Here is a 26,644-nt window from a genome sequence, read left to right as displayed (position 1 = left end):
AGAAAGGATGACTATGACATTATTCATCCTCATGCTCCCTCTGGAACTTAATGCAATATCTGCGGTGTCAATTTTGGCAATAAATTTCATGAAAGTTAAGTAGATATATTTTCACAGGATTTTGTTGAGTCCCGTAACATTTTAAGTTAGGCAATTGAATGTCAAACTCAGATATTTGGAGTCTTCAGTTACCATCCTGGCTGCCCAGCTCCTGAAGACGAGTGCAGGCTGGTAGCACACGAGGAAGACTGAAATTTTGTAACTTGTGACAGAATGAGACAGTGACTGATGAATGAAAAAGTTTGTCTGGGTGTCACATTGTAGCATTTCACATCATTCCTACATCCCATTCACTTGTACATCTGCCAAAAATAGAGAATTAATGCTGTATTTACAACACGCAGCATGTATCATCATTCTAAGCTTGGCTTTTGCAACTCATTTTATTTCTCCTGACTAGTTCCAGTGTTTGACATTCGTAGTATCTTGTCCAAAAGAGAATGTATTATTCCTACACTGCATACAGCAAGGGGCAGAATTGGGACCTAAAATTATTTCAGGGCGTTTATTCGATCTGTAAAGACTTCTCTGGAGCACCTCTCACTAAACACCGTGAGAATTAAGCACATTTAAAAGCACGCAGTCACCCCTGAAGGCAAAAATACTGAAAAATTTAAACAGAAAAATACTGTTTGGTTTAGTTTAAATTCTTCTGTAAGTGGATCCGTGCCAGCGAACTACTTGGATGTATAAAATTTCTGCTGATACTCTGAACATGTGTACTGGCATAAAGACTCTCTTGCTCTCCTCTTGAAGAGCAAGGGCCTAAGACCCCCTGATGAGAGGCGAGCCGCCCTTGCTGTCCCGCAGAATGACTCGTCCACCCCGTCGCCTTTGCCTGCAGCCACCTGTCCGCCTTCAGCCTCTTCTGGAGCAGGGGATCGTCTGTCCCCCTTCCCCCCGGTACTGTACAAGTCGGCTTCGAGCAGGGGCGCTGCTCTGGCTCTTGAGCACTGTCCCGCCGCAGGCACACGGTGCGGCCCCGCCGCGAACCCGCTCCGGTGCTGGTCTAGGCGGGACCCCGCATCCTCGACAGGCGTGGCTGTGACTTCTGCCCCCTCGAACGCGCGGTTACCATCCCCGGGCGGAGCCCTGCGTGGAGGAGGTTGACACCGCCAGCACTGCCGCTGCTGAAGCACCAAAGCGAAGAGCACCCGCGTTCGGCGGCGCCCGGGGAACGCCGCGCAGAGCGGCGGCCCCCAGCCCCGCGAACCGGCGAGGCCGGGCCGGCGGCGGCGGCGGGCATGCGCGGGGCCTCCCCCGGCCCTCCCGGCGCCGGCCATTGGCCCCGGGCGGCGGGGCGGTGGCGGGGGGAGGCCTCGCCCGCCTTCCCGCCTTCCCGCCGCCGCCGCTCCCCTCCCGCCGCCCGGCCAAGTTCGAACAGCACCCGCCTGCCGCCGCGCCGGCGGGAGTTGCGGCCCGGGTCGGGGGGCGCCGGGTGAGGAGGGGGTCGGCTGCCGGGGCTTGGGGTGGGGGGAGCGCGCCCCGCCGCCGCCTATGAGGGCGCCGCGGGGCCGGGCGAGCCATGGACGGCGGCGGCGGCGGGGCGCCGCCCGCCCTGGAGAAGAACGCGGCGGAGCTGACGGTCATGGACGTCTACGACATCGCCTCGGCCGTGGGGCAGGAGTTTGAGCGGGTGATCGATCAGCACGGCTGCGAGGCCATCGCCCGCCTCATGCCCAAGGTGGTGCGGGTGCTGGAGATCCTGGAGGTGCTGGTGAGCCGCAACCACATCAACCCCGAGATGGAGGAGCTGCGCCTGGAGCTCGACCGCCTGCGCCTGGAGAGGATGGACCGCATCGAGAAGGAGCGGAAACACCAGAAGGTGCGGGCGGCGGGGGGTGGCGGGGTAGGGCTGCCCCCGCCTGCCGCAGCCGGCCTGGGGAAGAGCCGGGCCCCGGCCCCGCCGCCGGCCGCCCCCCCATGGCAGCCGCCGGGGAAGACAAAGAGGGAGCCTGGGGTGCGGGCCGGGATGCGGCGGGGGGCGGGCGGCGCACCCGTGTGGGTACGGCCGGGGCAGGCTCACGGGCTCTGCGTGGATGCTGCCTTAGCGCCGCTGAGGGTTTGGGTGTGTTGTTGTTGTGGGTTTTGTTTGTTTGGTTGGTTTTTTTTTCCCTTCCCTCCTGGAAGTTTCCTTCCTCCTTCCCTTTCTCCACCCCTTCTCCAGTCACTGCGTTTCCTTCCCCTTGTGTCTCCCCGGTTGGGACTGCTGCTCCGTTCCCTCTCCCGACAAGAGGATAGCGTTGCTTCCTGCTAGGCCGGGAAAGGTCACTGACAATAATACACTTTTCTCTCCAGAGATGTGAATGATTTAGCAGTCTAGTTTTCCTGGCGCACTCATCGGGTAGGCAAGTCCTAGGAGAGAGATGGAGGGCCAAGTGATTTCAGGGCAGTGTTAGAGCTGAAGAGTGGGGACGAGCACTCTCCCAGATTCCTGCTCCATCCTCTGATGGTAAGATGTTGTCCCTTGGCTTGATCCGGGGTGGTCATAGTGTTCCCTGACCCCACTCCCATGAAAGCCTGAGGTAGAGATCATTTTCTATATCCTGTTAACCCTCATGTGGCAAGACAGCATGAGCTGCGCCACTTACTGCACTGAAAGTGGGAGATCTACTCTAAACCGTCCAGGTAACTGATTTAAAGAAATGGTTCTTCTAGTAAGTGACTGTGCTAAATCATCACTGCTGCCTCATGCCATTCCTGCTTGCACACACAGATTGAGACTAAAGAGGAGACAAGGAATTTCTGGAAGAGAGACCTCAAACTTGAAGAGTTGGCTTTGATTTAAATCACATTTTAAAAATAATCAGCTAGGGGACTTTCACTTAGCATATGGAAAATCCAGGATAATTCCTGCAACATCTCGGAAAGGAAGTCTCAGGGCGGTCTCCCTGAAAAGGATGGTAGAAGATCTTTAATGTATAAAGCCTGGAAAGCCTCCACAGTATGAAGTAAGAAGGTCTAGAGAATAGATAGCTTGGTACATGTACCAAACCTGTGCCTTTGCCCTTCTAACAGACCTAACTTGGAGGCAAGTGGGTGGTCTGTTGTGGTGGTCCCATACTGGTCTGGGCTCTCTGCTAGAATCAAATCAGCTCTTCCAGACTCCTCACTGCCAGAGGTTTTGTGAGGCCATGCCACCTCTGGGAAGAACTGCTCCAAGTCAGATCTCCCCACTGATTTCACAGAGACCCCTGGATTGCCAGCCAACAGTAATTCTTTATCTCAGATATTTACAAAATGCTGCGTGGTGAAGTGGATCCTGAACTGGGCCCAGTAGCAGCACGCACTGTCGTTGTACAAGTTGATGTTCTGTGTAGATGCTTCTGAAGTTGGTGTATGTGCTTAAAAGTTTCCTAAGCATGTCAACTGCATAACGCTGCGCTTGCCAGATGTCAGCTGATCTCCCTGCCAATTAACCATCTCTACTCTGCCAGCTTCTCTAATAGTCATGAAATGGCTCGGGGAGTGTTCAAACAATTCAGATGAAACTTTGGTGGAAATATATTTAAACAGGGAAAATACAATACATGATAGATGCTTTTTTTTTTTTTTTAAATCACATTGAGTCCCAGTGTACCGAGTCCCTATAGAACAGTAGTGTCTCATCCGTCTATTCTTCCAGTGTGAAATACTGAGAAATACTTGTGACCCAAAAGCCTCCAGCAAACAATCCAGACAAGCTTCTAGTGGTCCTTGCAAGCATCAGTTTATGGGCTTTTAGCACTTGCCTGTAAACCTGGCTTAGCACTGCCCAGGGTTTCTGAGCTGGCTGGCCCATAGATCTGTCTTTTCTGCCTGGCACATCTACTAATGAGGGTTCAGAAGTTAATTTCTGCTCCAATTCATTGGGCTCTTCAACAGCAATAAATAAGGAAGCTTGCCTGGGCAAACCTTACTTGTAATTGTGTGTTTACAGTGCAGCCACACATAGACAATATAAGTTTAGATAGTTTGGGGTTTTGTGTGATTTCTATTTTGTTTTTATCAGTTTGCTTATAACCGATGCATGTGCTGGTTTATTATCTGAAATAGGTCACCATGTTATTTTAGCTACAGTTATAATAGGCAGCATCACTGTAAATAGTCCAGGTATTGGGCAATATAAATTTCATTACAGATTTGCTTTTCTCTCAGTTTCGAGTAAGGTGATTAATGAAACTTCTTAATAAGTCTGCATAACTTACACCACCTATATTTTACTTATAATCCCTTTGTTAGATAGTGTTTTCTGCAAAACTTTTAGCAAGCGTTATAAAATGACAGCAATGCAGTAATAAATGCTGAAATGAAATGGCATTTGGACCCAAAAGTCTATAGGAACATGATTTCCCATTATCAGAGCATACATTCAAAGCAGAAAGCTATCCTTAATCTCTCAGCAGAGCTTATTTTAGCCTAGAGCTGTGCTTGGCAGGGTTGTTGTCTGCATGTGTTTTGTTGTTAGGTAGGAAAGGGGCATGCTGGATGAATGTGAAAGTCAGCTGGTGACTCAGCCTGGCTCCAGTGATTTGCGTGCAGCTTTTTGCAGCTTTTTTGTTGGAAGCACATACGTGAAAATGGAGCAGAGAATGCCCCCCACTGCACAAGTATGATTTACGGCAAAGGCTTTTGGAACAAGTAAAGCTCAAAATACAACTGTTTTTCCTTGAGGACTTTCTACTTTTTGTCCTGATTTGACCTTTACGGGGATTGGTGACAGCTGCTCTTGACAGTGTCCTGACAAATGGGAGTTGTTTTGACTAGTCTCACTGTCCCTAACAGATGCCAGTCAAGACATTCCATATAGAACAATTTACATAAGAAACACAGTTTTGTTTTGTGTTTACCGTGTGGACTAGGAGCTCTGGGTTTTGCTGCACAGTATCACGCACTCATTATTTTGCACTTGTGTTTCATAACAGAAATTTAGACTAGAGATGCTACTCTTTCAAAATGAGCATGCCTAACACTGACTCCCCTGGCCCATGCTGTGTGATGTTTCTGGGGCATTTATAACAGCCTTTGCAGCTGCTTCCTGGGATGCAGGAGGTAATTCTTGCTCATGTTTGGTTATCTTGTCTAACACAGCAGAATCCTCAATGTGGTCCTCGCAGCAAAATGGGGTGTAAAGAGCCATCCTTTGGGTAACTTGCACGTCAAAAATGTTTGCATCAGGAATTGTCTCCACGTATATTTACATTCAGCATATAGCAAAAGGAGACTTTGATAGTTGGTTTCTTGATGCTGGCATTAGAAAAGTAGGTATCTTCAAAGAAATTCAAAATAGTCTCATTTAATTGTTTTCTATAAGAATCAGTAGGATTGTTAGTAGTTTGATCTGTAAATAGTCCAGTCAAAGACTCTTAACATGTTTAAAATTATAAATGTGTTGTCCCGGTCTACCCTTTAGGAATTAGAACTGGTGGAGGATGTCTGGAGAGGGGAAGCACAGGACCTTCTTACCCAAATTGCACAGCTGCAGGAGGAGAATAAACAACTGATGACAAACTTGTCTCACAAAGACATTAATTTCACAGAAGAGGAATTTCACAAGCATGAAGGCAAGTTTGATACTTCAAATTCAGTAATTGCTTTTGTTATAAAAAGCAATGCTTTATCAAAGTACTTTGACTGGATATTCTGGGTTTTTTTCCTATAGATTAATGCAAGTCTGGGGATTGGGGTTTTCTTACCTGACTAAAAAAAAAAATCTCTGAACACTTGGTAATACTGAAGACATAAGAGGTGGGTGTAGGAGGTAAAGAAAAGCCTGAACAGCTTTTTGTTTGGCTGAGAAGCACCTCAGAAAGTAAAGTCTAGCTTCCTTTTTTTTTCGATGTATCACTTTTTTTTCCTCCTTAGTTTGCATCTTGCAAAAAAAAAATTCTTAAGCCCTCCTTATGTTTTCTAATGCAAACAGAATAATCCATTCAACAATGTTTATATCACACCGTTATGCACAAAAATAAGTGCAACTGTTAATCTGTTTGGGATAACTGTTTGCAAAGCAGCAAATCAAGATTTCTTTGTCTGAATTATATCAGTCCCCACCATATGGAGATATTCTAGGAGAATATCATGATATTCTCCTAGAATTGGAGAGACTGATTTTACTTGGTTTACCTGCCTTTAGGGTTCCCTTGCTTGTTTGGGATTAAAAGAATAAGTGAAGAGATTTATAATCCAGGGAGTGGATGAATCCTAAAGAGTTGCAACAACCTATTTGTGGGCAGATTTCCTGAGGCAGAGTGAAGTTCAAGACATAAGATTCCAACTTGCAAGCACAGGTAGATTTCACTACAGCAACTGAAACAGTTGCCGCCCTCAGCTCTCACCCACAGCTCAGCAAATTGCTCTTTCCTAAGGGCAGGGGCAGATGAACAAATGTCTGTTTGCTCCACAAATGTCTGTTTGCGCATCATTTGAGGCTGCTGGCTACTGAGTCCATTTCATGATACTTTGTTGGGGTTTAAGCTGTGCAGCTTTGGGGATGAGGCAGCCTTGAGCTGAGAGATGGGGCTGGCAGCTGAGAATGGCAACAGCATCACTCCAGCAGCAAAACCTGCCTGTGATGGTGAGTCAGTCTGGAAGTGGGTGGCTTTCTAAACTATTTGTACATGGACAGGACTCTGGTCAACTGATTCAAGCCACAACTCCGCTTTCATGGTAGGTTCTGATTATCAGTAAAGTCATGGCTCCCTCCAAAGGCTAGCTAGCATCCCGTGTGTAGTGCGCAAAGGCACTGGCCAGTCTGAAAACCAGAGCACACAGCTGAGCCATTGCAGCTCTCCAGTAAAGCGTTAGGAACAGAGGGATATCTTTTTGCAGACACTGGAGGCTGGGATTAAACGGAGGCTTGCTGTAGGTGGATCAAAGTGTCCAACACTGCTGAAGTTGCACTTCCTTCCTCCCAGAGGCTGAGTACTGCTCACTTGCCCTGGGGAGGACTATAATGAGAGGTTCAACAAATTTTACTTTTTGAAGATTTCAAGATCACCACTCTTTTTTTTTTTTTTTTTTTTTTTAATAAAACAAATGCAATGCTTTCAATTCAGGAGTCAATTAATGGCAAAGAAGTAGCTCGACATCAGCCTTACAAACTCCATGCAAAATTTCAGAATGGCAGTGATGAGTCATGGACCATGAAGACTGTGACATAAAGAACCAGCTTCCCCTTTGTTTTCTCTTTTTTTTTTTTTTTTTCTTCCAGCGAGTATCTAGCTCACTACAGCTCATGTGCTTGCATTTAAATATAGCCATACTCTCCACATTCAGCAAGCCAGGCAAATGCCAGGCATGCTTTTCATGTTATTTTTACTGCGTCTACCCAAGTATAATAACACAAACAAAACCCATAAACCCATTCCAGAGATCAGATTCTGGGATCACTGATATTCTTTGGTCAAAATGATCCGTTTAAGTCAAATCATGTTAATTTATAGCAACCCCATCTTATTATTGGGACCTATTATATCAAACCCAACTGTTTTCCTTTTAGGAAATTTTGTCATTAATGAATGGGGATAGATTTGTCTCAAATGACTTGTTTGGGTAGTGTCAGAAAGCAGTCATGCTGCTTTTTTTCAGTCTCCATCATTTGACCTGATACATGTGGAGTCTAGAGAGGCAGGTTTTTAAGCTAAATACTTTGTTAGCTGGATTAACTTTGACGAGACTCCAGTCTTTGTATCTCAGGACAATTTAGAATTGTGATCATGTCTCCCCTTAGCGGCTAGCCCCTGGGATTAACAGCTCGCTGCTTACTCACCAGACAGTTAAAGGAGTTATTTTTAGCACAGACAACGGAGGCCAGTGATTTGGGTGTGCAAGACTTTGAGATTCGGTCCTTGCCAGTTAATAGTCACATCAGAGTTGATGGAGCCTCACTTTAGCATAAAGAAGGTGTTGATGAGGGGGGCAGATGCAATCCTATCTAAACAGGAGTGTTCTGCACAAAGGGCGCCTGCTGAGAGTCTGAGCAGAGCAGGCTTCATGTGAAAGGACATGTGGCAGAATACAAAATATACAAGAGGGGTTAGAGATGAGTCTGCAGTGTCCATTAAGGCTACTCCTCCCAGGCTCAACCTGAGCACTACTTGCTGGTGCTGACTCATTAGCATATCCTAGTAAAATGCCACAAGCAAACTTGACCCGACGCATGTCAAACAGGACAAGCAGGCTGCTCTTCCACCACAGCACAGCCAGGGACCTGCTGTCTCAGACTGGCTGTGGTAGTACAGACAAGCAGCGGGGTGTCAGCAGTTGTGTGAACCTCTTGTGCGAGGCTGCTGAGGAACCTACAACTCCCTTTCAAAAGTAGAGGCAAACTTCTGTTCTTCTAAGTATTGAGGTAGTGATATAGTGCCACAGGCCCCGACTGCCGCTTTGGCCCGTTGTGATAGATGTATAGACACAACAGTAAACAGGTCCCTAAACATAAGCATAAAGGATATTCTCTCCTTTTTTATTTTGGTTCTTTTTTTTTTTTTTCCAACTGCTTTCCTTTCTCTTGCTCGAACAATGCTACGATCACAGCAATCCACAGGAAGTTCCTCATAGGATGTGCCTAGGGAAGCCAGCTGGGTGTGCCATTTAAGATCTTGCAGTTATTAGAGTTTGAATGATTTCGAGATAATTATTTTACATTTAGGGCACTTAGTGATTTCCCTCTCCTCTTCCCCAGTGCCTGAGGGAATAGAAGATGTGACTTTCACAAACACTTCCCACCTTTCCTTTCCTCTCCTCTTGAAATAAAAATGATAATGTAGTGATCTGTGCACACAATTGAAGGCTTTCAGGTTCACCAAATGTTAGGGAGAAAAATGAACACAGTGGGAGGAAAAGCAGTCAGCACTGAAATGGTACTTTCTTCTTTAAATAGCTCCTGCTATGTAGAGATCTCAAAGCATCTCACAAGTACTAATGAATATAGCTACACTCACTATTCCTAGCTCCTACTGGGGTGAAACCACCAGTCTAAAGTTTCACTGCAGTCCTTCTGTACTTCAAGGCAGAGTTTTGTTTTTGGTTTTTTTTGTTTGTTTGTTTTTAAATACAGCTGATGTTTTAGGCCCCAGCCCTGAGACTGGCTGCAGGAACCTGTAGTGAGATTTGTGCATACAGTAGTGTACCAGACCTGTGTTGTGATAGGAGTGTGGATCTTTTAGAAGAGTGAAGTCGCAGTATGTGTCAGTGTCTGCTCATCCTCCCCTGGTGGGTATGAGCTGTTATCACAATGAAGAATTAAAATTACCCTGTAAAGAACTAGAACCTAGAGCAGAGAGATGATAAGGACCAGGGTCCAGAAATAGAGCAGGCAGACTTACCACAGAATTAAAAAAGATGAGAATGTAATACTAGAATGTGAACACCATGTCACTCTCAGCTCTTTTCTGGGGTTTGACAGGAACATGTCCTCTGAACCAGATTCCTGGCCAGCCATGGTCACTAGTCCTTTTCCCAGCAGAGCAGTTCCCGTTTTCTGCTGTACCATAGCTCAGGGCCTTTAGCAATGAGGGGTGGGGGCTGCTGTTCCCCCTGTGTGCTTTTTATGTACGCTTTTTTTTGTGCCTGCATGGGAACCCACAGCTGCTGCAGGAGTGCACATCCACCAAAGAGTTACTCTCTTTCTCTCAGGTTTGTCTTGCTCGACTGTATTATCCACCAGTTCAAACTGTAGACTGTCTGTAAGCTGGAGTTCCTGAAGGCATGCAGCCTACATTCTTTTACAGGAGCAACTCTGGATTTCTCTGATGAGGGAAGAACATAACCAGAAAGTCTGAGCTGATGTTAGAAAGTAGAGACTTAGCTGGCTGGATACATTTGATGTGTATGCAGCGTATTTCTGATGTGGGAACTGCTTCAATATATTAAAAAAGTGGCTTTCCAGCCACCCCAGAGGGGTGAGTGAATTATCACCACTCGCATTTCATAAATGGAGGCAGCTGAGGACCCGTGTAACTAAGTACTTTGCCAAAGGTAATAGAACAAGGCACCTGGATTTGAGCTCCTGTTTGGACTGGACTTGGGCCAGAGCAGCCACACGCGGCCCTAGTCACAGGCTTTCATCTTCAAGCCATCCTATGGGATGTCGTGCAATGTGATTTTATGTGATAGTTTAGGCCCATCAAACTGCGTGTGTCTGTGCAGTTATCAGGGAGTTAGTGTGGTAGATTTATCATTGCACCGGGTTAAATCATCTGGGCTGTGTTTGCTCTGAAGAGCCCTTCGCTGTATTGCCAGTTCCTGATTATCTCCATAATGGCAAATGCTTCCTGTTTTGTGATTGATAACATTTCCTAATGATTCGTTGGTTGTAATCCTTTATTTTCAAACAGGATCAATGTTGGATTCTTGGCGATGCTCCAAACATCCTTCACAAGTGAAATGCCATGTAGTATTTTTCTCTGAAGTACAGTTATTCTAAATATGAATTATCACACAGTAGGATGGGGAAAGGGTTGCAAAACATGAGGAGAAAATAATTCAGACTGAATTTCTGTTCTAGATTCAGGGTGGGGGTACCCTCTGAAGGTCCTGCTTCATCTCCCTTTTACCCAACACAAAACTGGGTTTCAGCATCAAATCGTTCTAGTCCAGTGCACCTCAGCTGGTTTGGACCTAGATGCAATCCACAATAGTGACATGTTGTTTAGATCTTGCTGAGGATCCAAACCATCTTTTTCACAATTTTCACAGGGTCTTGGCCAGCTGATGCTACAGATTATCACACAGATAACCAAGCTCCCTGGGGCATAGTGTGAACACTGATGTAAAACTACTGAGGCAGCAAGATGTAGCAGTGACACTCTGCTGTTATAAATGTCTCTGAGGACTGTCAGTTCCTTTTTTAAGGCATTTCTGTGCAGTGGGTTTATGGAGTGGATGGTGTTATCTGTGTTCTCTGTTACCCTTGAAGTAACCTTTAAAGCATCTTCCAACAGCTTCTCTGTAATTCTACCAGCAGGCAACTTCCAGAATCTTTACCTAAATATTTCTCACTGTTACCGTTCTCAGTCTCAGTAGCTCCTGATTGTCCTTAGTTTGTTTTCTGCGTTCTGTTTTTTAACCAGGAATGTCAGAGAGAGAGCGGCAAGTCATGAAGAAGCTGAAGGAAGTGGTAGATAAACAGAGGGATGAAATCAGAGCGAAGGATCGGGAACTCGGACTTAAAAATGAGGATGTAGAGGCTGTAAGTGGCTCTTAGTCTTCCTACTTCTCTTCTTTCTCACGCATACTTCCATAGCCTAGTTTTAAGTTAATGTAGAATTTGTAAGCAATGCCAGATTATTAGTCCAGTAACTGAAGAGTCTGGTGTAACTGTAGAGTGTCCGGAATGATTAGGCAGTTTTCAGTGCAGACACACACCCTGGGCTGTGTTCAGAAGGACCAGGCACACTTGGAACATGACTGGAAACCAGTGTAACAAGGGAGGAAGAGGGGGGTAGGACAGGTTTGTTGGTTTGTTTCCTTAAAGACCCAATACCTCTCCCCTTTCACGGGAACAGGATAAGGGACGTTCTCTGGCTTCTTGAATTTCTCTCTGCTTTGGCAGTGCGAACTTCCTCAGCACCCCCATGCCTCACCCAACCCAGAGATCCCTGCCATAGGTGAGCAGGCTACTGTATATTTTACATATACACTGCAGAGTTTGGCAGCAGGGATTCCACACACGCACTCCCACACCAGGGATGCAACAAGGATTAGCTCTCTGCACAGGAAGGGGGTCAGAGGAGGGGGCCTGAGCCCAGCCCAGGTCACTCACATTTGCCAGCAGTGAACAGAAGGTCCCTCAGAGAATCGGTGGCTCTGGGGACCCACAGCACAAGAGATCCGGGTTTAGTCTTTGATGAATCACAGACTCCACTGTGACTCGGAATCACATGCTGTCTCAGTCCTTTCTGTGTCAGGAGGAATGACCTCCTTACCCATATTTTGCTTCCCATGCTCATGCTGCCTCATCTCCCTAGGCCATGGGACTTTTTGGGTGCTAGTGAGGGCCAGACCTAGATGATCTCTGCTCAACCCAAGTGCCTCTGGCAGGTCCTGTGGCCTTTCAAATTGCTGCTGTCCATACAATGCCCAGCAGGTCACATCCTGCCTTATGGGAGAGCTGAAGAGCTCAAAGCAAAGTACTTATAAATTGAATACTAAGGATTCCTCTGTTTTGCTTTCTCTCTTCTACTCTGGGTTAAGATTTGATTCACAACTCCCTAAGCCACCCTATGCTTGAACTTTAGTTTTTTTGAAACGTAGTATCAGAATTGATGGATTTGCTTTCAGCTGTGCTACGGGAAAAAAACGCCTCTTTACTCTAGGAACCAATTAAATTTTGGTGACTGTAGTAGATAATTAAACTTTGCAACTGTAGTAGATAATTAGATCTTAAAAAAACTAATCTAGGGGGTGAGGAGAAGGGGGGAGAATTTTCCAGATTCAATTCAACAGGAACCTACTACTTTTTCTTTAACGTAATGTTTGGGACTTGGCCATCGTGGCTGGCGGTTGAATGGATGCTGACCTACTGCATCAATGTCTTGCAGCTTCAACAGCAACAGAACAGGTTAATGAAAATTAACCATGACCTGCGGCACCGGATCACCGTTGTTGAGGCTCAGGGGAAGGCGTTGATTGAGCAGAAGGTGGAGTTAGAAGCCTATCTGCAAACCAAGGAGCAGGAGATGGGCAGCCTGCGAGCAGAGCTGGGGAAACTGAGGGAAAAACTGCAGGGTGAGGACAGCCAAAATGGGGAGGAAGTAAAGGTAAGAGGCACTTTAAATCACTTTTTAAACAGCCTTTTAAAAAGCTTTGGACTTCATACCAAGTACCTCTTCTTTGGATAAATGTGATACATGTCAGAGGCGATGGGGGGACTTGAGGACAGCATCTTGTGTTCAGGTGTGACACAGAGAGCAATGCCATTCACTGCATGTGACAGGAAAGGCCCTGCTGGGGTGGCTGATGACCCAGTGGCACAGATCCCTCCTTTAGGAAGGGGAACCAGCCTCACAGAAGGCAGAGTGGTAGCACAAGTTAGCACTGGGATGTCTGCATTGGGAGAACAGCTCTGCCCTTAGACTTGGCTACCCATCGTACATCCTAGGGAGTGTAACCTGAGGTCATGCACTGGGCTGCAGAATTTGCCAGATACCAGAATAAATCATTGCTTCAATAGAGCGTGTTCTATTACAAACATCATGATGCAATCCAGAATCTCTGGAGTATCAGCTGCTAGTTTATATTGAGGGTACACGGTGTTTTGGTAGTGCTGTTTTAGTATGTTTGGCTTCATTTTGTTTGTACACATCAAACCCTTCCCCCAGAGGAAAACAAACATCCCTTAAACAGTCTGCGTTTTCCAAAACTGACAGGTAGCTTAAGCCTTGCTGAATATGCAAATGTGCAAGCCCTGATGGGTCCCAAATGTGCCATGCACCATGACAGTGGTGGCAAGTGAACCATCGTAGAAAATAAATTGTGTCAGAAGGGGTCCCAGAGGCAATGCAGAACTCGGCACACTTGGTCCTCACAGTGCTTGTGGCACTTCTGATCTGTCAGGACTAAGCTGGTCTTCTGCTACCAAATCAACATATAAATATTTGAAGGCGCCTTTTAGAGGAACCATCTTTGGCCTTATTTCTGCTTTCGCTTCCTATTAGCCAGTGTTACTGCTTGCATACTCAGGTACTTGCAGGAACAGGCAAAGTGACAGTCTGCAAATTGACTTGGTGCTGAGATCAGAGCAGTAGGAATGCAAACTTCTGGGGAGCTTCCTGAGAGAAAGGTGCAGCTCTGATCTGTAGCATCCCTTGGTCCTCTTTATTGTTCCTATTACTTTGTGTATTTGACACTACTTCTGTCTTACTAAAGCCAATGTGCTGTATTACCCTTCCCTAATGCTGCTCTTAGAGTACAAAATAGGATAAGGGGTATCATGACATGAAAGAAGTTAAAGGAGCACCATCACGTAGAGCTCTTTGGCTGGGTGTGTTGGTAAGAGCTCCAGCACCGAGCAGCATTGTAAATGCCTGCCTGACAGCCTGCAGCAGAGAGTGAAACATCCGATTCACTTGTAGTAGGCAGGAATACACATCAAGAAGCAGAGGCAAAGGCTGATGGGGTACCCTGGTCCCCCCTGGAACGTGACAGCCAGCGTTGTGCTAACGTGTCACTGTGGAATTGGGCAAGCGCTGTATTAATAATGAAAAGGCTGATTTCATTGCTGTAAATTCAGCCAGGACACCCAGCTTTGTAAATGGGGCTGTGGAGCCTAGGCCTAGAGCCAGCAGGACTGAAAGTGTCTTCAGTCTCCGGAGAGAAAGGATGCATTCTTTACCTCTCCCTAACTCATCCGTTCCATGGTAATGGTGCCTCTTCTAATTAGAGCCGTTCCCCGCTCTCTTTGCCAGGATGATGGTTAGACAGGAATTGCAGTGGCAAGCAGAAAGCTAGAATAGCTGCATGCTCTGGAATGGACATTGCCTGTTGGCTTCGGTCAAGTACATTTGCATTGGCTACAGGCTGCTCAGTCTTTGCTGATTTGAGCAAAACCTAGCAAAAACAGCCTATTTGGGCAAAGGTGTGGGGCAAATATACAACCAAAAGAAGACGCATCAGCCTAGACCCTTATCTAGAGGGGTGAAAAAGAGGAAAAGCATTTAGGTAATTTCTTTTGAACCTCTTGTTAGGTTGCATCACTCTTTATTTATTGTAGTCTGTGTAAAGAAATGCATTTGGATGAGTGGGGTGAATCAAAATGGACAATGAGCATTGTCCTGCAAAGACAAAGGAGCAGAACGAGGACTGCAATCCCTGCTGGAGAAATTGATACTGCCCCAACCTGGGCTCAGCCAAGTTTAACCTGAAATCATACGTCAATAGATAGTAGAACTGTTTCACAAACACATCAGCTTAAAGGAGTGTAGGATCAGGCTTACAAAAAATAGGCTCTGTTTAAAAAATTTCAGCACTTAGCTCCTCAAATTTCCAGCTGATATCCCAGTGCAGCACAAGCTCTGAGACTGATCTCTGCATCCTACTGGGAGGGCAGGTGGCTGACCTGGCTGCTGGCATCTCTGATTCCACTGTGCTGGTTTCTAGTCAGTCCTTGCAGAAAGCATCGCATTTCAAACGTACTTTGCTGGAACAGAGTGCCCTGCGTTTATTTGTATTGTTAGAAATCCTGCAGATTTCTAAAGGCTTGTAGCTGCTTTTCAGCATCTCGACTCTGACTCCCCTTCCCAGAAGCCTGGGATTTCTCATTAACTGGTCCTCAGCTCTGTGCAGCCACTGAGTAGAACAGTAGAGGACCTGAACCATGGTCTTCTGTGTGCTGTGTTTATACAGACCACATTTTCACAAGCAGTTAGGGCCAGATAGTTCTGTGCAAGTGTCAGAGTTTACCTGGGTGACAGGAACCAGCCCCACAGGCCTGGGAATCCAACCATGTGCCTACAGTGCAAGTTCTGGCTTGTTGGGAGCCACAGAATCTGGGTGGTGGGAGACAAAATTCCACCAAGCTTCCAGTGAACTCTTCTCAGAGGAAAAGAAGACACAAGGATACATGTGTATAAATGTGTCATCTAGCATTCATCTGCAGTTTCCTTCCACTTTGTAGGTAGATGCTGGTGCTAACACCAATCCTGCTTTTTTAATAAAGGCACCAAGGGGATATAAACTTAAATCTCTGCTTGGTATGTTCACATCCAAAGGAGCCATCTCTTTGTGGGAGGAGCTGGAAGGAACTCTCATGATCTTTCCTACGCTGTTTTTCCAGTGTTTATATAAATGACTGATGTTTGATTTACCCCATTTGTTAAAAGTATAAATTCCTTAAACTGGCTTGTTTATCTGAAATTGGACTGTACATTTTCAGTGGACTTTCTGGCAGTCTGGATTCCCCAGGAACTTCTTCACAAAAAAAACCCCACCCATCCCTCATAAGGTGGCTCATGTTGGACCTTGTGTTCAAGCCTGCTAGAAACAACTGGTGTTTTGTTTTCCCAAACATGTAATAATGTGAAAGATTGCTGTGAGCATGGGGCTTTGATTGTTGATCATAACACTTGGGTCTTCCCTTGAACACCAGGTGAAGAGAAGTAAAATAGAGCTCAGATCATCTTTCAAAAGCCTGTCACAGTCTCGCCAGTCCTGTGTGTGTCACTGGTCAACCTGTGCACAGGAAGGAACAGAGTGATCAGATCACTGAGCAGTTCTTGCTGACAATCTTTAACATGAAAAACAAATGCTCTTTGTGTTTTATTCCTCTTCAAATTGCTGTGTTTCTCTTAAAAGAGGATTTAATAGCGCTGAAGGGAAGAGGTTGGGAACTAGATTGATAGACTGAACTAGACTCCTCAGACATGCACTCACATGGTGAATTTAAAGCCCATGTTTCACTTCCTAGGTAGAACCAAACAATGATGACTGCCTCTCAGAGTCAGAAAAGATGGCAATGGACTTAAAAGATCCAAATCGTCCAAGATTCACCTTGCAGGAGCTCCGGGATGTCCTTCACGAGAGAAATGAATTGAAATCTAAAGTGTTTTTACTTCAAGAGGAGCTTTTATATTACAAAAGGTAGGTTAGATCTCCTCTCCTGTTGCATCCTATACACAGAGGAGCCACAGGGCAGATCTAGAAACAATAGATGTGCTCTTAAATAATATCCACAAGCTTCTATTTCTGCAAAGGCTTAAAGTAGAGATTGCAAGCATATGGCTTTAGTTTGAATCTGGTTCCTCAAAACTGGGAAAAACTATGTCCTTCCCTAACTGTCAGGTTCCCCCTGAATCTTAGAAAGTTTACAAACGTTTAATATTTTTGAACTTCAAAAATGAGGATAAAAGTGGGTCTAAAATGAAAATTCTAGAACTTTTATTCAATGCATTCCTCTTCTCCCTCTCCGTGTCACAATGGGAAGAAAATTTTGAAAATTTCAAGGTTGAAAGAAACATCTCCCACTGATTTCAGTGAGCTCTGAACAGATCTTTTTGCATTCCTTCATCAACAGTATTACTTCAGATTGAATTTTAGAACTTAAAGTGCTTCCGTGGCTGGGGAGAAGACCATTAATTACCTTTTCTTTCTTGCAAGTGAGGAAACAGAAGAAGAAACTAGATCACCTCAACCTACACCCATAATTCAGTCAAAACCCTCAACTCAGCCTGAATCTGGAATCAAACGACTGTAAGTAGCATATTTTCTAAAGATACTGGATATAGTCTGCAAATACCAAATTTTTTTATGGGTAGGACAATTTTAAAGTATTTAGAAGTTAAGGTAACCACATCCCTAATGTATATGGGAGAGAGACACTGAAGAAGCGTTTGACAAGCCTCATAAAACAGCAGTTGGCTTTGGCCAAAACTTTTCCCTAAATCTGGGACAACTTTCAGTCTTGAATTATTTCCTGTGGTACCTTTTGCTCCCCACGTGCAGACAGCAGTTGAGACTCCAACAGTACTCCATGTGCTTGTGTTTATGGGCCAGACTCCTGTGCCCGAGAAGCCCACGCCAGTTCTAATGTTTCCCTCTTAAGTACATTTTTCAGGCTAACCCAAAGAGCATGTGTTGCAGTGTTTTATTATAGCTGGTATGAGCTGATGAGCTCTTAAACACAGACACCTGATCTTCCAAGAGAATTTCCTTGTCTGGGCCACGTAGTCCTACTCCAAAGGGATGTGCTACTAATTGTGGTCTTATCCAGAGCCCTGCTCAGCCTGTCCTGTGTGCCCAAAACTAAAGTCGGTGCCGGAACTCAGTGTGCAGGGATTGTAGGAACAACGCTCCTGTTTCAGTGCAAGTCCTAGTTCTTTAACACCCAGAACTTAAGGAAATGGAGCATCAGAAGCCACTGGCCCCCAGATCATGCTGGGAAGACCTATGAAGAGTGCTCTTCACCAGTAAAACCGGCTGCAGACTTGTTGCAGTTGGGTGTGGAGAGCAAGGTTTCCCCGTGACCTGGCTGTGCCTGTTTCCCTGCTGACCTAAGCCTTTAGACCCCGACTTGCACTATATGTACAGCACAAAAAAACTTTTGTTTGCTGAACGAATTTGCTGCTGGAGAGGATGCCAGCTTTCTTGGCTATAAAGAACCTCACCTTCTGGTGAAGTATTTAATGTTGCTCTCCGAAGAGGTGTGCATTTACTAGTATATCACTTAATAATAAAATCCACAGTGTTAGCCAATCCACTTGTCTGTTGGAACTCCCTCCTCGTACATTTATTTATTCCAAATTAAGTCTTGTAACCTTACAGCAAGTCTTTGGGTTTTTGTAATACTGGAAGCTTTACTTTAACTGCATAAATGATTTTGGAACAGTAATTTGTTTCCACATAAAAAGCTCTTCCATCCAGTCCCCATGTCCATAACCTTTAGTCTTTGTTTAATAATAGCAGCAGCCCTGTGAGAGTAAGTTTCATGGGAAGATCTGGACTAATCCAAAACACCATAAAGTCAGGAGGGTACTTTTGATTATTTTCAGCAGACTTCAGCTTCTGTCTGTGCTGCTTTGTTTGCTGAGAGAATACTTCCTCTCACATGACTAGAAAAATACACTTTGAGTTTGGACTTAATTTTTCATTCTGCAACTGTGGTGATGATGATAACAGCAATTTGTCTCGCAAGATCTCCACTGTAAAGCTTCTCTTTTCTTTTAGGTTCACTTTAGTACTTTTTAAGGCTTACCCTGTTGTGGGGGGTGGCTGGTTTCAGCTTACGCAGTTGGTGTTGATTGCAGCTTCCATGGTTGATTTATGAAGCAGAGGCAGCATAAAAATGTAAATAGATGTTGTAAGACAGAGCACAGGCTGACAAGGTATTAGCTTTGCCTTCTGCATCCGTGTGTAAGCAACGCCGGGAGCCATGGCAGGAGGCACATTAAGTGTTTTCACCAGTTATCTCAGTGCTTTCTTCCTCTGGGTTAATTTATGAGTGAAAACCTGTTGATCATCAGACCATTCAGTCAATGCACATTTTCAGACACCCATCTAATCTTTCTGTTTCTCGGATTCTGTGTTAAATTCAAGCAACTAAAACCGCACACAATAAAATATAAAATCATGTTGTTTTGGCCCTTTCAGAAAAGGCAAGAATCCTCTTCTGCCAGATGGTGGAAGCGCATATTGAACCTGCTGTTAAGATGAAATTACTTTCTTTAGCTGTCATGCTCTGTCCGAGGGTTTCTTTTCATTTAGCCATCATGTTAAATAAGGGAAGATAAAACTGTTTACTTAAGTAACCTGAAGGATGGTAATAGTTTTCAGATTTGTCTTAGTCTTGCAGCCTGTCTGGATAAGATTTGTCTAGTGTGAGTTTTTCTTTCCCCCCTCCTCTGTGTGTGTGTTGTCAACAGTGTACTTGTAGATGGGCTTTCAAAGAGGAAATTTCACTGCTGGGAAAAAGAAAGAATCCAAGTGTAGCATCTGTTGTGTCCTGTTGTAACACCCCTCCTGCCCCACCTGCAGTCCCTGCCCGTGTGAGCTGTCTCCAGAGCTCCCTTCTCCCTCTCGCAGGCTGGACGCTGTCAGCACCTCACTCTGTGCCCCCCCCGGGTAACTCACTGCCATGTAAACCCTCCATACCGAAGGGTGTAATGCTGATACCTGCCTGCAGAGCACCTTTACAAATGAAAGGAGGGTTGCTTTTCACTCTGTTTCAGACTCTTCCTCCTGATTAGACAAAAAGCTGAAGTACAAAAATAGGAGACACCGTTGCTGAACTCCCAAGAGTTTTATGCTTGTCTCTGTAATGTGCCCTTTTTCCCTTGCCCACGTGAGACATATCTATATGTAGCCTGTGCTATATAAGATGTGCTCAGGTGTTTCTGTGCTGTATCCCCATAAAGAAAGGAAAATAGAAGTTACAGAAATCAACATTTTTTTCACTCCCAGGGTTCACACATTTGGGGCAAACTCTTGAGTTCTGATCCCAGACTGCCAATTTCCACATTTGTCTCTACCACATCACATGTCAGAGTTTTGATGAAATAATGTAACCAGGAGGCTTTACTGAGGAGGAGAAGGACAAGGATTAAAAATGCTCCCTCTGTTTTGAGCAGAAAACACCCTTTTGTTTTCTCCTTAAGGATACGTGCTTGTTTGTCACTGATGTAATTCCTGAAAACAGCCATAAGTTTTCTTCCTATTCTTGCAGTCTACAAAAGCTGATGTGTCTGTCTCGTTTCTGCAGCTCACGGACCGTGCCACAATGCATAAAAATAGAAGTCCTAGCTACTGTTTGCTTGTTTGTTTTCATTTTTAAGCTAAGAATAGCAATTAGAGTGACTGTGTTGGGGAGAGCTGCATTTGGTCACAAGTGAAATGTGTCTCGTGATTTCAACTTAATCTTTAATTGACATCAGTCCACAGTTCAAAAAAATATTTGGCACGAGGGAGAACCTCTGAGGAGAATCCTTAGAAAAACAGAGGGTGTTCCAGGTACGGATGAAGGTGTGTTGTCAGGTTTGTGTGGGGCTGGCTGGGCACAGAGCACCTAGCCAGTGTGCTCTCTCAACCTCTTGCATGAATTGTAGAATGCGTAGTGAAAGTGCCGAATTCTTACAGCTAGAAGGTGTTTCTGCTAGAACAGTTGCAAGGTTTCAAATAAATATTGAGCTGCCTGCAGTTAGCATTTTTCTGCATGTGAAGCAATGCAGGTTCTTTTGGAACAGATACACAGGCCCTTTAACCAAGTAGCTTGCATAGGAGGTTATTTCAAGATTTCACCAGCGATGCTGTTTTTTTAATTAGAAACTATCAACTGTAACATTTGTAAAATCTTTAACTGTAATTCTGGTCCTGTCTAACCCCGTTTTCTGTGCAAATATCCAGTGGTCACGGCAGAGTCCTGTTTTGTATTTAACATACACCTTCATCCTTCATTTCATTACGTATGTGCCTGTTTTGTCTCTTGGGAAGAAAAATGTGCACTCTGCTCTGCATTGCTAGAGGTGGTAATACCTTGATGAAATCCAACCCAGATTGCAGGCTGCCTCACAACACAAAAGTGGTATCTTTTAGAAATTCCAAAGCATTTTAAACTGCTACAGTGACTGCTTTTTCTAAGTAAAGAGTTTTTCACTGAGGAGAGCTGTCTTGGGTGATGCAGATCCACCTCTCCCTGTAACGTGTCCTGTGTGGTAATTCAAAGTAACCCCGTGTATCATGTTTGCCTCTTTTCTTTTTAATGGAATGCTTTTTCTTTCCCTTGCTCCAGTCTTACCTCTTCTGTGTCTGTACTTTCCTGACCAGGATCTTTACAGCCATAATGCCCATGGTAGCAGCTGGATTGATTCCAGACGATCCCACATTGCAGCCAATAAGAAGACTTGTGTCCCTTGTAGGAATTTTTTTTTTTTAAATGTTTGGTACCGTGGTTTCCTTTTGCATGACCCCATGTTAACATGAACTGCTGGTTGCATTCTCATCGGCTGCCTGTGGGATCACAGAAGAACAAAGTGCCAATCAGAATGACCAGTCAGTACACGACTCATCCTAGTCCTCCGTACTCATCCTCAAGTATTGACATTTTAGCACCTTTTGCCTTAATGTTACCATGCTAAACCAATCATTACTCCTTAGAAAATTGTTGCAATATGCAGTTTTAACCAGCATCTGTTAATTTTGCTTACTAAGCGTGCCTATTCACAATTCACACCAAAGCTTTCTAAGAAACCCATGTCATTCTAATGACTTGTTACAAATCAGTTAGCTTTACAGAATGTAATGGCTGATAGCTACATTAATTTCCAGTGTTAATTATAGGCTGTTGCTTCATGTCTTTCTATCTATGCACTGTATATTTTGTCTCTAATTATGTGTTTTGGAACAGAGTATACACTCTCAATAATCAGTTCTATCATCCTATTCTTGGCGGTCCCTGGAAGCCGTACTGATAATTGTTAATGTAAAGTCTCTTTGCATTAGAACTGCTGCTTTAGTGATCTTTATAGTTACAGCAGCAACACCGTAGTTAAATTCCCTTCCTCTCCACACAGACATGCTTTTTCCAAACATGTTTCCTAGACATAATAATTGTTTCAGAGGGAATTAAAAAAGCTTAACCCTTCTGCTTCATGTAGAGATTTTTATGAACATATTCTTTTCTAACTTAATTTCACCGTGAAGTGTAAAATACTGAACTTTGACATTTGAAACTTACTGCATGAATACAGCACTCCTTTGTGTGGGTTTCAAGATACTAAGCCTGACTGCAGGACCAAACATGCTCAGCAGAAAGCCTCAGTGACTAGACACTTCTTTGATCAGCTGGAATTGGATCTGGCCCTGAAAAGACATAGCATATGTGTGTGAATTTATGAGCTCTTGTGATGAAGGTGGTAGAAAAGTAGGAGGCTAATTAAGTGCAAAAGACTTATTTCCACTATTAAGGCTGCGCATCCAAAGGCAGGAAATGCAAAAGTTCAGGTCCTGCTAGCAACGTTAGTTATCTGGCATTGCACTTGGGTAGCTTTTTATATCCCTTTCTAGTCAAGAAATAATTATTCTTTATTTTCTTGATAATCTTAATAATTATCATGCTTACCTCCACGTATGATAGGATATTTTTTCAGGAAAACTGTCTTAAACCTCATGACACTCCAGTGCAGCCTCCTATGTGACTAGAGCCTCCAAAGGCAGAACTCCCTGGTCTGCACAAGGCGGGATCACGGTGCTGAGGACGGCGGGGCATGGACACAGGGTCAGGGTCATGCCCTGAGAAATATTCCATCACCTGTCGAGGTTGAGTTTATATTTGCACAGTCCCTTACTGTAGCAGCATTTAGCAATTTCCGCCCTGGATCAGAACCGCATTATGCTTGGTACTGTGCCAGCAAAACAGTATTTACCTCCTAAAGTGCACCATTAAAACCAAAAGGATATGCTGACAATTCAAACCTTTGGTAGCTGGAACTACAACTTTTGCATTTCTCAGCAGACCTAAACACTGTACTAACACCTCTTGTACTGAACTCATGACAAACATTGAATTTCCCTAATCAAGTAACTTCATCCTGTACAAATAAAATGATGCTAAGGAGTTTTCCAACTGTATTTTTTTTAGCTCTGTTGTCAGCTGGCAATTGTTGTATTAAATGGCTGTTGGTTCATGTACGTCATTACCTTAGAGCACCCAGGCTGTGTGTCAGGAAATGACGTGCACGCTTGTGTGCGTTTGTTTAGAGCCTTCATCCTGCAAACTCCTGTGCACAAACGTGCATTTATTAATTTATTTCTGCAGGAATCAAGTCTATCTATCAAAGTCCGTACACTTGGAAAAAATGTGCAGGCTTAATTTTTTTTTACCTTGTGAATTTTCCTGCTGACACCCTTAAAAACATTCTCTATTTCTGCTTTATGGTAAATAAGATTTAATGCCAAAGATACCACTTTACTTATGCCAAGAAACTAACCTGTATTGTGTCGCTTCTTTTATCTCAGGGCTGGGGAAGGGTAAATACATTTCTAAAATGATACCTGCACCTTGCAGAGTCAACAGCATTTAGAGCTGATTCGAAGCTTCCACAGCCAAACCGCTTGAGATTGCAATGACTTCATCTCTAATAACATTTTGACACGCACTCCCATCAGGCTTCACTGCCTTGATTTTTGCAGATGCAAACAGATTTTTTTGCGCTATGTTTTGTTGTGCTGTGTATCGTGTCGGGTGTTTGAAGTGTTTTTGAGATGGTAAGCAGTCTTCTTTCTTTTCCCTCCCCTCCCTTCCCGGAAGGTTTAGTTTCTTCTCTCGTGATAAGAAACGTATGCAGGCATCACAGAAAAACGTCCACTTCCAGGATACTTTTGGAGAATGGTCAAATTCAAATAAAGATGACTCCTACACCGAACAAGGACAAGAAGCCCTGCAGCACCTGTGACTAAAACCCTGAGGTGTTCAATTTACCCCATAGATCTCGACAGTCTAGTAACAAGAAGCTTCTGTAAACAAATCCGGCAGCTCATCACTTTTATTTGCCTTGCACACCTCCGTGGTTGTGTTTCAGATACACTCTTCAGAAGGGATCCCTCACTGTTTACTTGGTACCTGTTTGCTGAAAACAGAATCCAAGCCTTGTAGTAACAGTCGCTGATACCCTGGGACATCGAAGCTTCTAGATGACTTGTTTTGTGCTGAGTAACAAGTCTATGGTCTTGTTCATGCATTAACTACAGTAACACAAGCTTCTTTAAACCAAAAAAAGGACCTGTGCCATTATTAGAAGTTTGTTTGCAGTGTACAGTATCTAGTGGCAAAGACTCTTTTACCCTGTTTGTTAACACTATCGGTTGTTTGCTTTTTATTTCTGTAAGAATTTTTTTCAAGAGAGATACAACAGCTGGCCACGCTCCACGGCAGGTCTTAGCGCTGCTGTGTCCTGTCAAGTTTAGCTGGCATCTGCATTTTGCAGAGTAACCACTTGGAAATCCACCTGATAGAAATTGATAAACTGGAGTAGCCTTGAGAGGGATAGTGAGTGTACATTTCCCTTGCTGCTTATAGTGCCTAAAGCATGAAGAAACCGATGTATGAGGTGAGCGTGCCTTGTGTTTTGCCAGTCGTGCAGTATTAATGGAAGACAAATTGCTCGCAAGGAGGAATTGTAAGGCTTGAATTTTTTCCTTCTTACCAGGGACTTCCCCCTGGAGTAGCCAACAGCTGCTGTAAAGGAATTCGGTCTCTTTTCCACAGACAGGTTTTTAATTAAGTCACACTCCCACTTTTCTGTCTAGGTAAGCCTGCCTAACCTCACATCCTCAGCTAGCTCACATGAACTGTTTTAACTGACTTAAGAGATGAACCCCAACTCGAAACATTTTCTCTGACTAAACACTACTTGGGCAGAGCGGATGAATTCTCCACGTGCAGGCTGCTCCAGGGCTGTTGGTGAATGTTTGGGTAGCCCTGCAGTTACTTGCCAGCAAAAGCCCAGCACAGCTGAACTGCCAGGGGGTGGGATTTAGATCCGCTTTGCAATTCAGCTTGTGAGACCTCCGTTGTGCTCACAAACCCCACGACACTAAAGCCCCCGTGCAGCCCGGTGTGGGCGCACACCCTGCCCCTCTGTGAAGGCGCCCGGCCAGGCGGGAGCATCCGTGGCTCCGTGCCAGGGAGGTGCTGAGGCCTTTCTGTGTGCTGGGAGAGCCCGCGGGAGCACCGTGCTCCTGCTGAGGAGCATCTAGTTACGACGAGGCCCAGGGCAACTGCTGCACGTGTAGCTTAGTGTAGGGGGCTGTGAGCTGCTCATGGCACCTTATCCCCAGTAACTCCACCTGCTCGGCGCAGGGCCTCTTCTCAGGAGCAGCACTAAGAGCAGAAGATGCTCAGGCTGGAGTAAAACTCCACCTACTCCAGGTACTGAATGGCGGGGGGAAGTCTTGAAGAGGGTTTAGTGCAGGCCAGTTGTTTAATACAGGGTAGTCCAAGACTCTGGATTCTTTAATGTGCGTGGGCAGCAAGTGGTTCTTAGCCCATCTATAATGAAGCTGCCAAAAAACTTACTTTTGCAGCGGTGGGCTGAAAGCTGCTCTGCTCCTGCCTGTGACTGCTGCATTTTGAACACGGACCTTCCGCACGTTCAAGGTAGAGAAAGTCTTTACTGTGCCTCCCTGGTGTCACTGCAGTTCGGGGCAGGGAGGAAATGTGGCCTTATATGAAAGACATCTGCGTTTGAAATAGCGGTGGTAGCGTCTGATGCTAGGATGAGGCAGATATGCTTTTGCCTGGTTACGTTTTGGTAACATATCTGAAGTTTTATGCTTACAGAAAGCTGCATCCATAAAGCAGGAGCACTTCCCCACCTTGTGTAAAAAGCAGTTCTTCAATGGGGGGATTGTCTTAATTTAATGATACTTAAGTTGCTCAGATCTCGATTTCACTTGCATATTAGGAAAAATAAAAGTACACTACAGTTATATCAGGCAGTTAAATTGCGAACGATGCCCGTCGAGTCTCTCCCTAGCCTGGTTTACAGTCGTTTGTCACATTTAGGAGAGATGCACTGATCAGAAACAATGCAAGAATGCAGCGGCTGCACGGCCTGAATAAGCACATCACTTCTGAAATCAGCTGAGAGCAATGAACTGGGATAATAGAAATACTGAACTGTTTTTCCCCAGCACCTAAGCTGCTGTATTACATAGGACATCTGGCCCAGTGCACGTAAAGCTCATCCCCTACACCAGTGCACTATTGTTGGGTCAAATCTGCAGCCAATTTCAAACAATGGCACTAAGCAGTACAACCTTCCCCCACTCATCTCTGTAGCCCATTACCTCAAAAATCTAATTAGTTACTCCTGACCTGCTGGCATTAACCACTTCGCTCCTTGTTCTCATGTTTGAAATGCTGAGTTTAGACACTCCAAGTGCCACAGAGTGGAAACAAGAGTATGTAAAGATTTGAAGATCTGTCATGTATCGTTTCTCAATATTCAAGTAAAATCTGCTTTTAGAAAAGGGGCCGGGATGTTGTCGGGTAAGGGGCGTAACAATCCTGTCTGCAAAGTGCAGGATCACTCAAGTTTTTTGGGTTGTATTTTTTTTTTTTTTCGGTTGGGCAGTAAATCATTTTAACAGTTTAATAAATATTTCTGAAAAACAA

General features: G+C 44.7%; 1 protein-coding gene across 6 annotated transcripts; it reads left to right on the top strand.

Annotated features, from left to right (window-relative positions):
- Nucleotides 1–1,508: 1,508 nt before the first annotated feature.
- RILPL1 (Rab interacting lysosomal protein like 1) lies at nt 1,509–26,644 on the top strand. 6 transcript variants are annotated; one of them, XM_074921034.1, is made up of 8 exons: nt 1,509–1,885; nt 5,453–5,603; nt 11,115–11,233; nt 12,585–12,797; nt 14,483–14,500; nt 16,448–16,620; nt 17,137–17,229; nt 23,777–26,644. In XM_074921034.1, the coding sequence occupies exons 1-8, from the start codon at nt 1,586–1,588 to the stop codon at nt 23,919–23,921; spliced, it is 1,212 nt and encodes a 403-aa protein (XP_074777135.1). In that variant the 5' UTR covers nt 1,509–1,585; the 3' UTR covers nt 23,922–26,644. The 6 variants fall into 6 exon arrangements, with proteins under 6 accessions (XP_074777135.1, XP_074777134.1, XP_074777137.1 ...); XM_074921036.1 differs by lacking the exon at nt 14,483–14,500 and adding an exon at nt 21,295–21,382 and having other exon boundaries at nt 1,510–1,885; nt 12,585–12,803; nt 23,777–23,917; XM_074921037.1 differs by lacking the exon at nt 14,483–14,500 and adding an exon at nt 20,406–20,481 and having other exon boundaries at nt 1,510–1,885; nt 12,585–12,803; nt 23,777–23,915.

Source organism: Athene noctua, chromosome 17 (assembly GCF_965140245.1).
Source record: "Athene noctua chromosome 17, bAthNoc1.hap1.1, whole genome shotgun sequence".
Classification (NCBI taxonomy): Eukaryota; Metazoa; Chordata; class Aves; order Strigiformes; family Strigidae; genus Athene; species Athene noctua.
The sequence above is the reverse complement of the archived record's forward strand: the minus strand, read 5'-3'. Positions and strand labels throughout refer to the sequence as shown.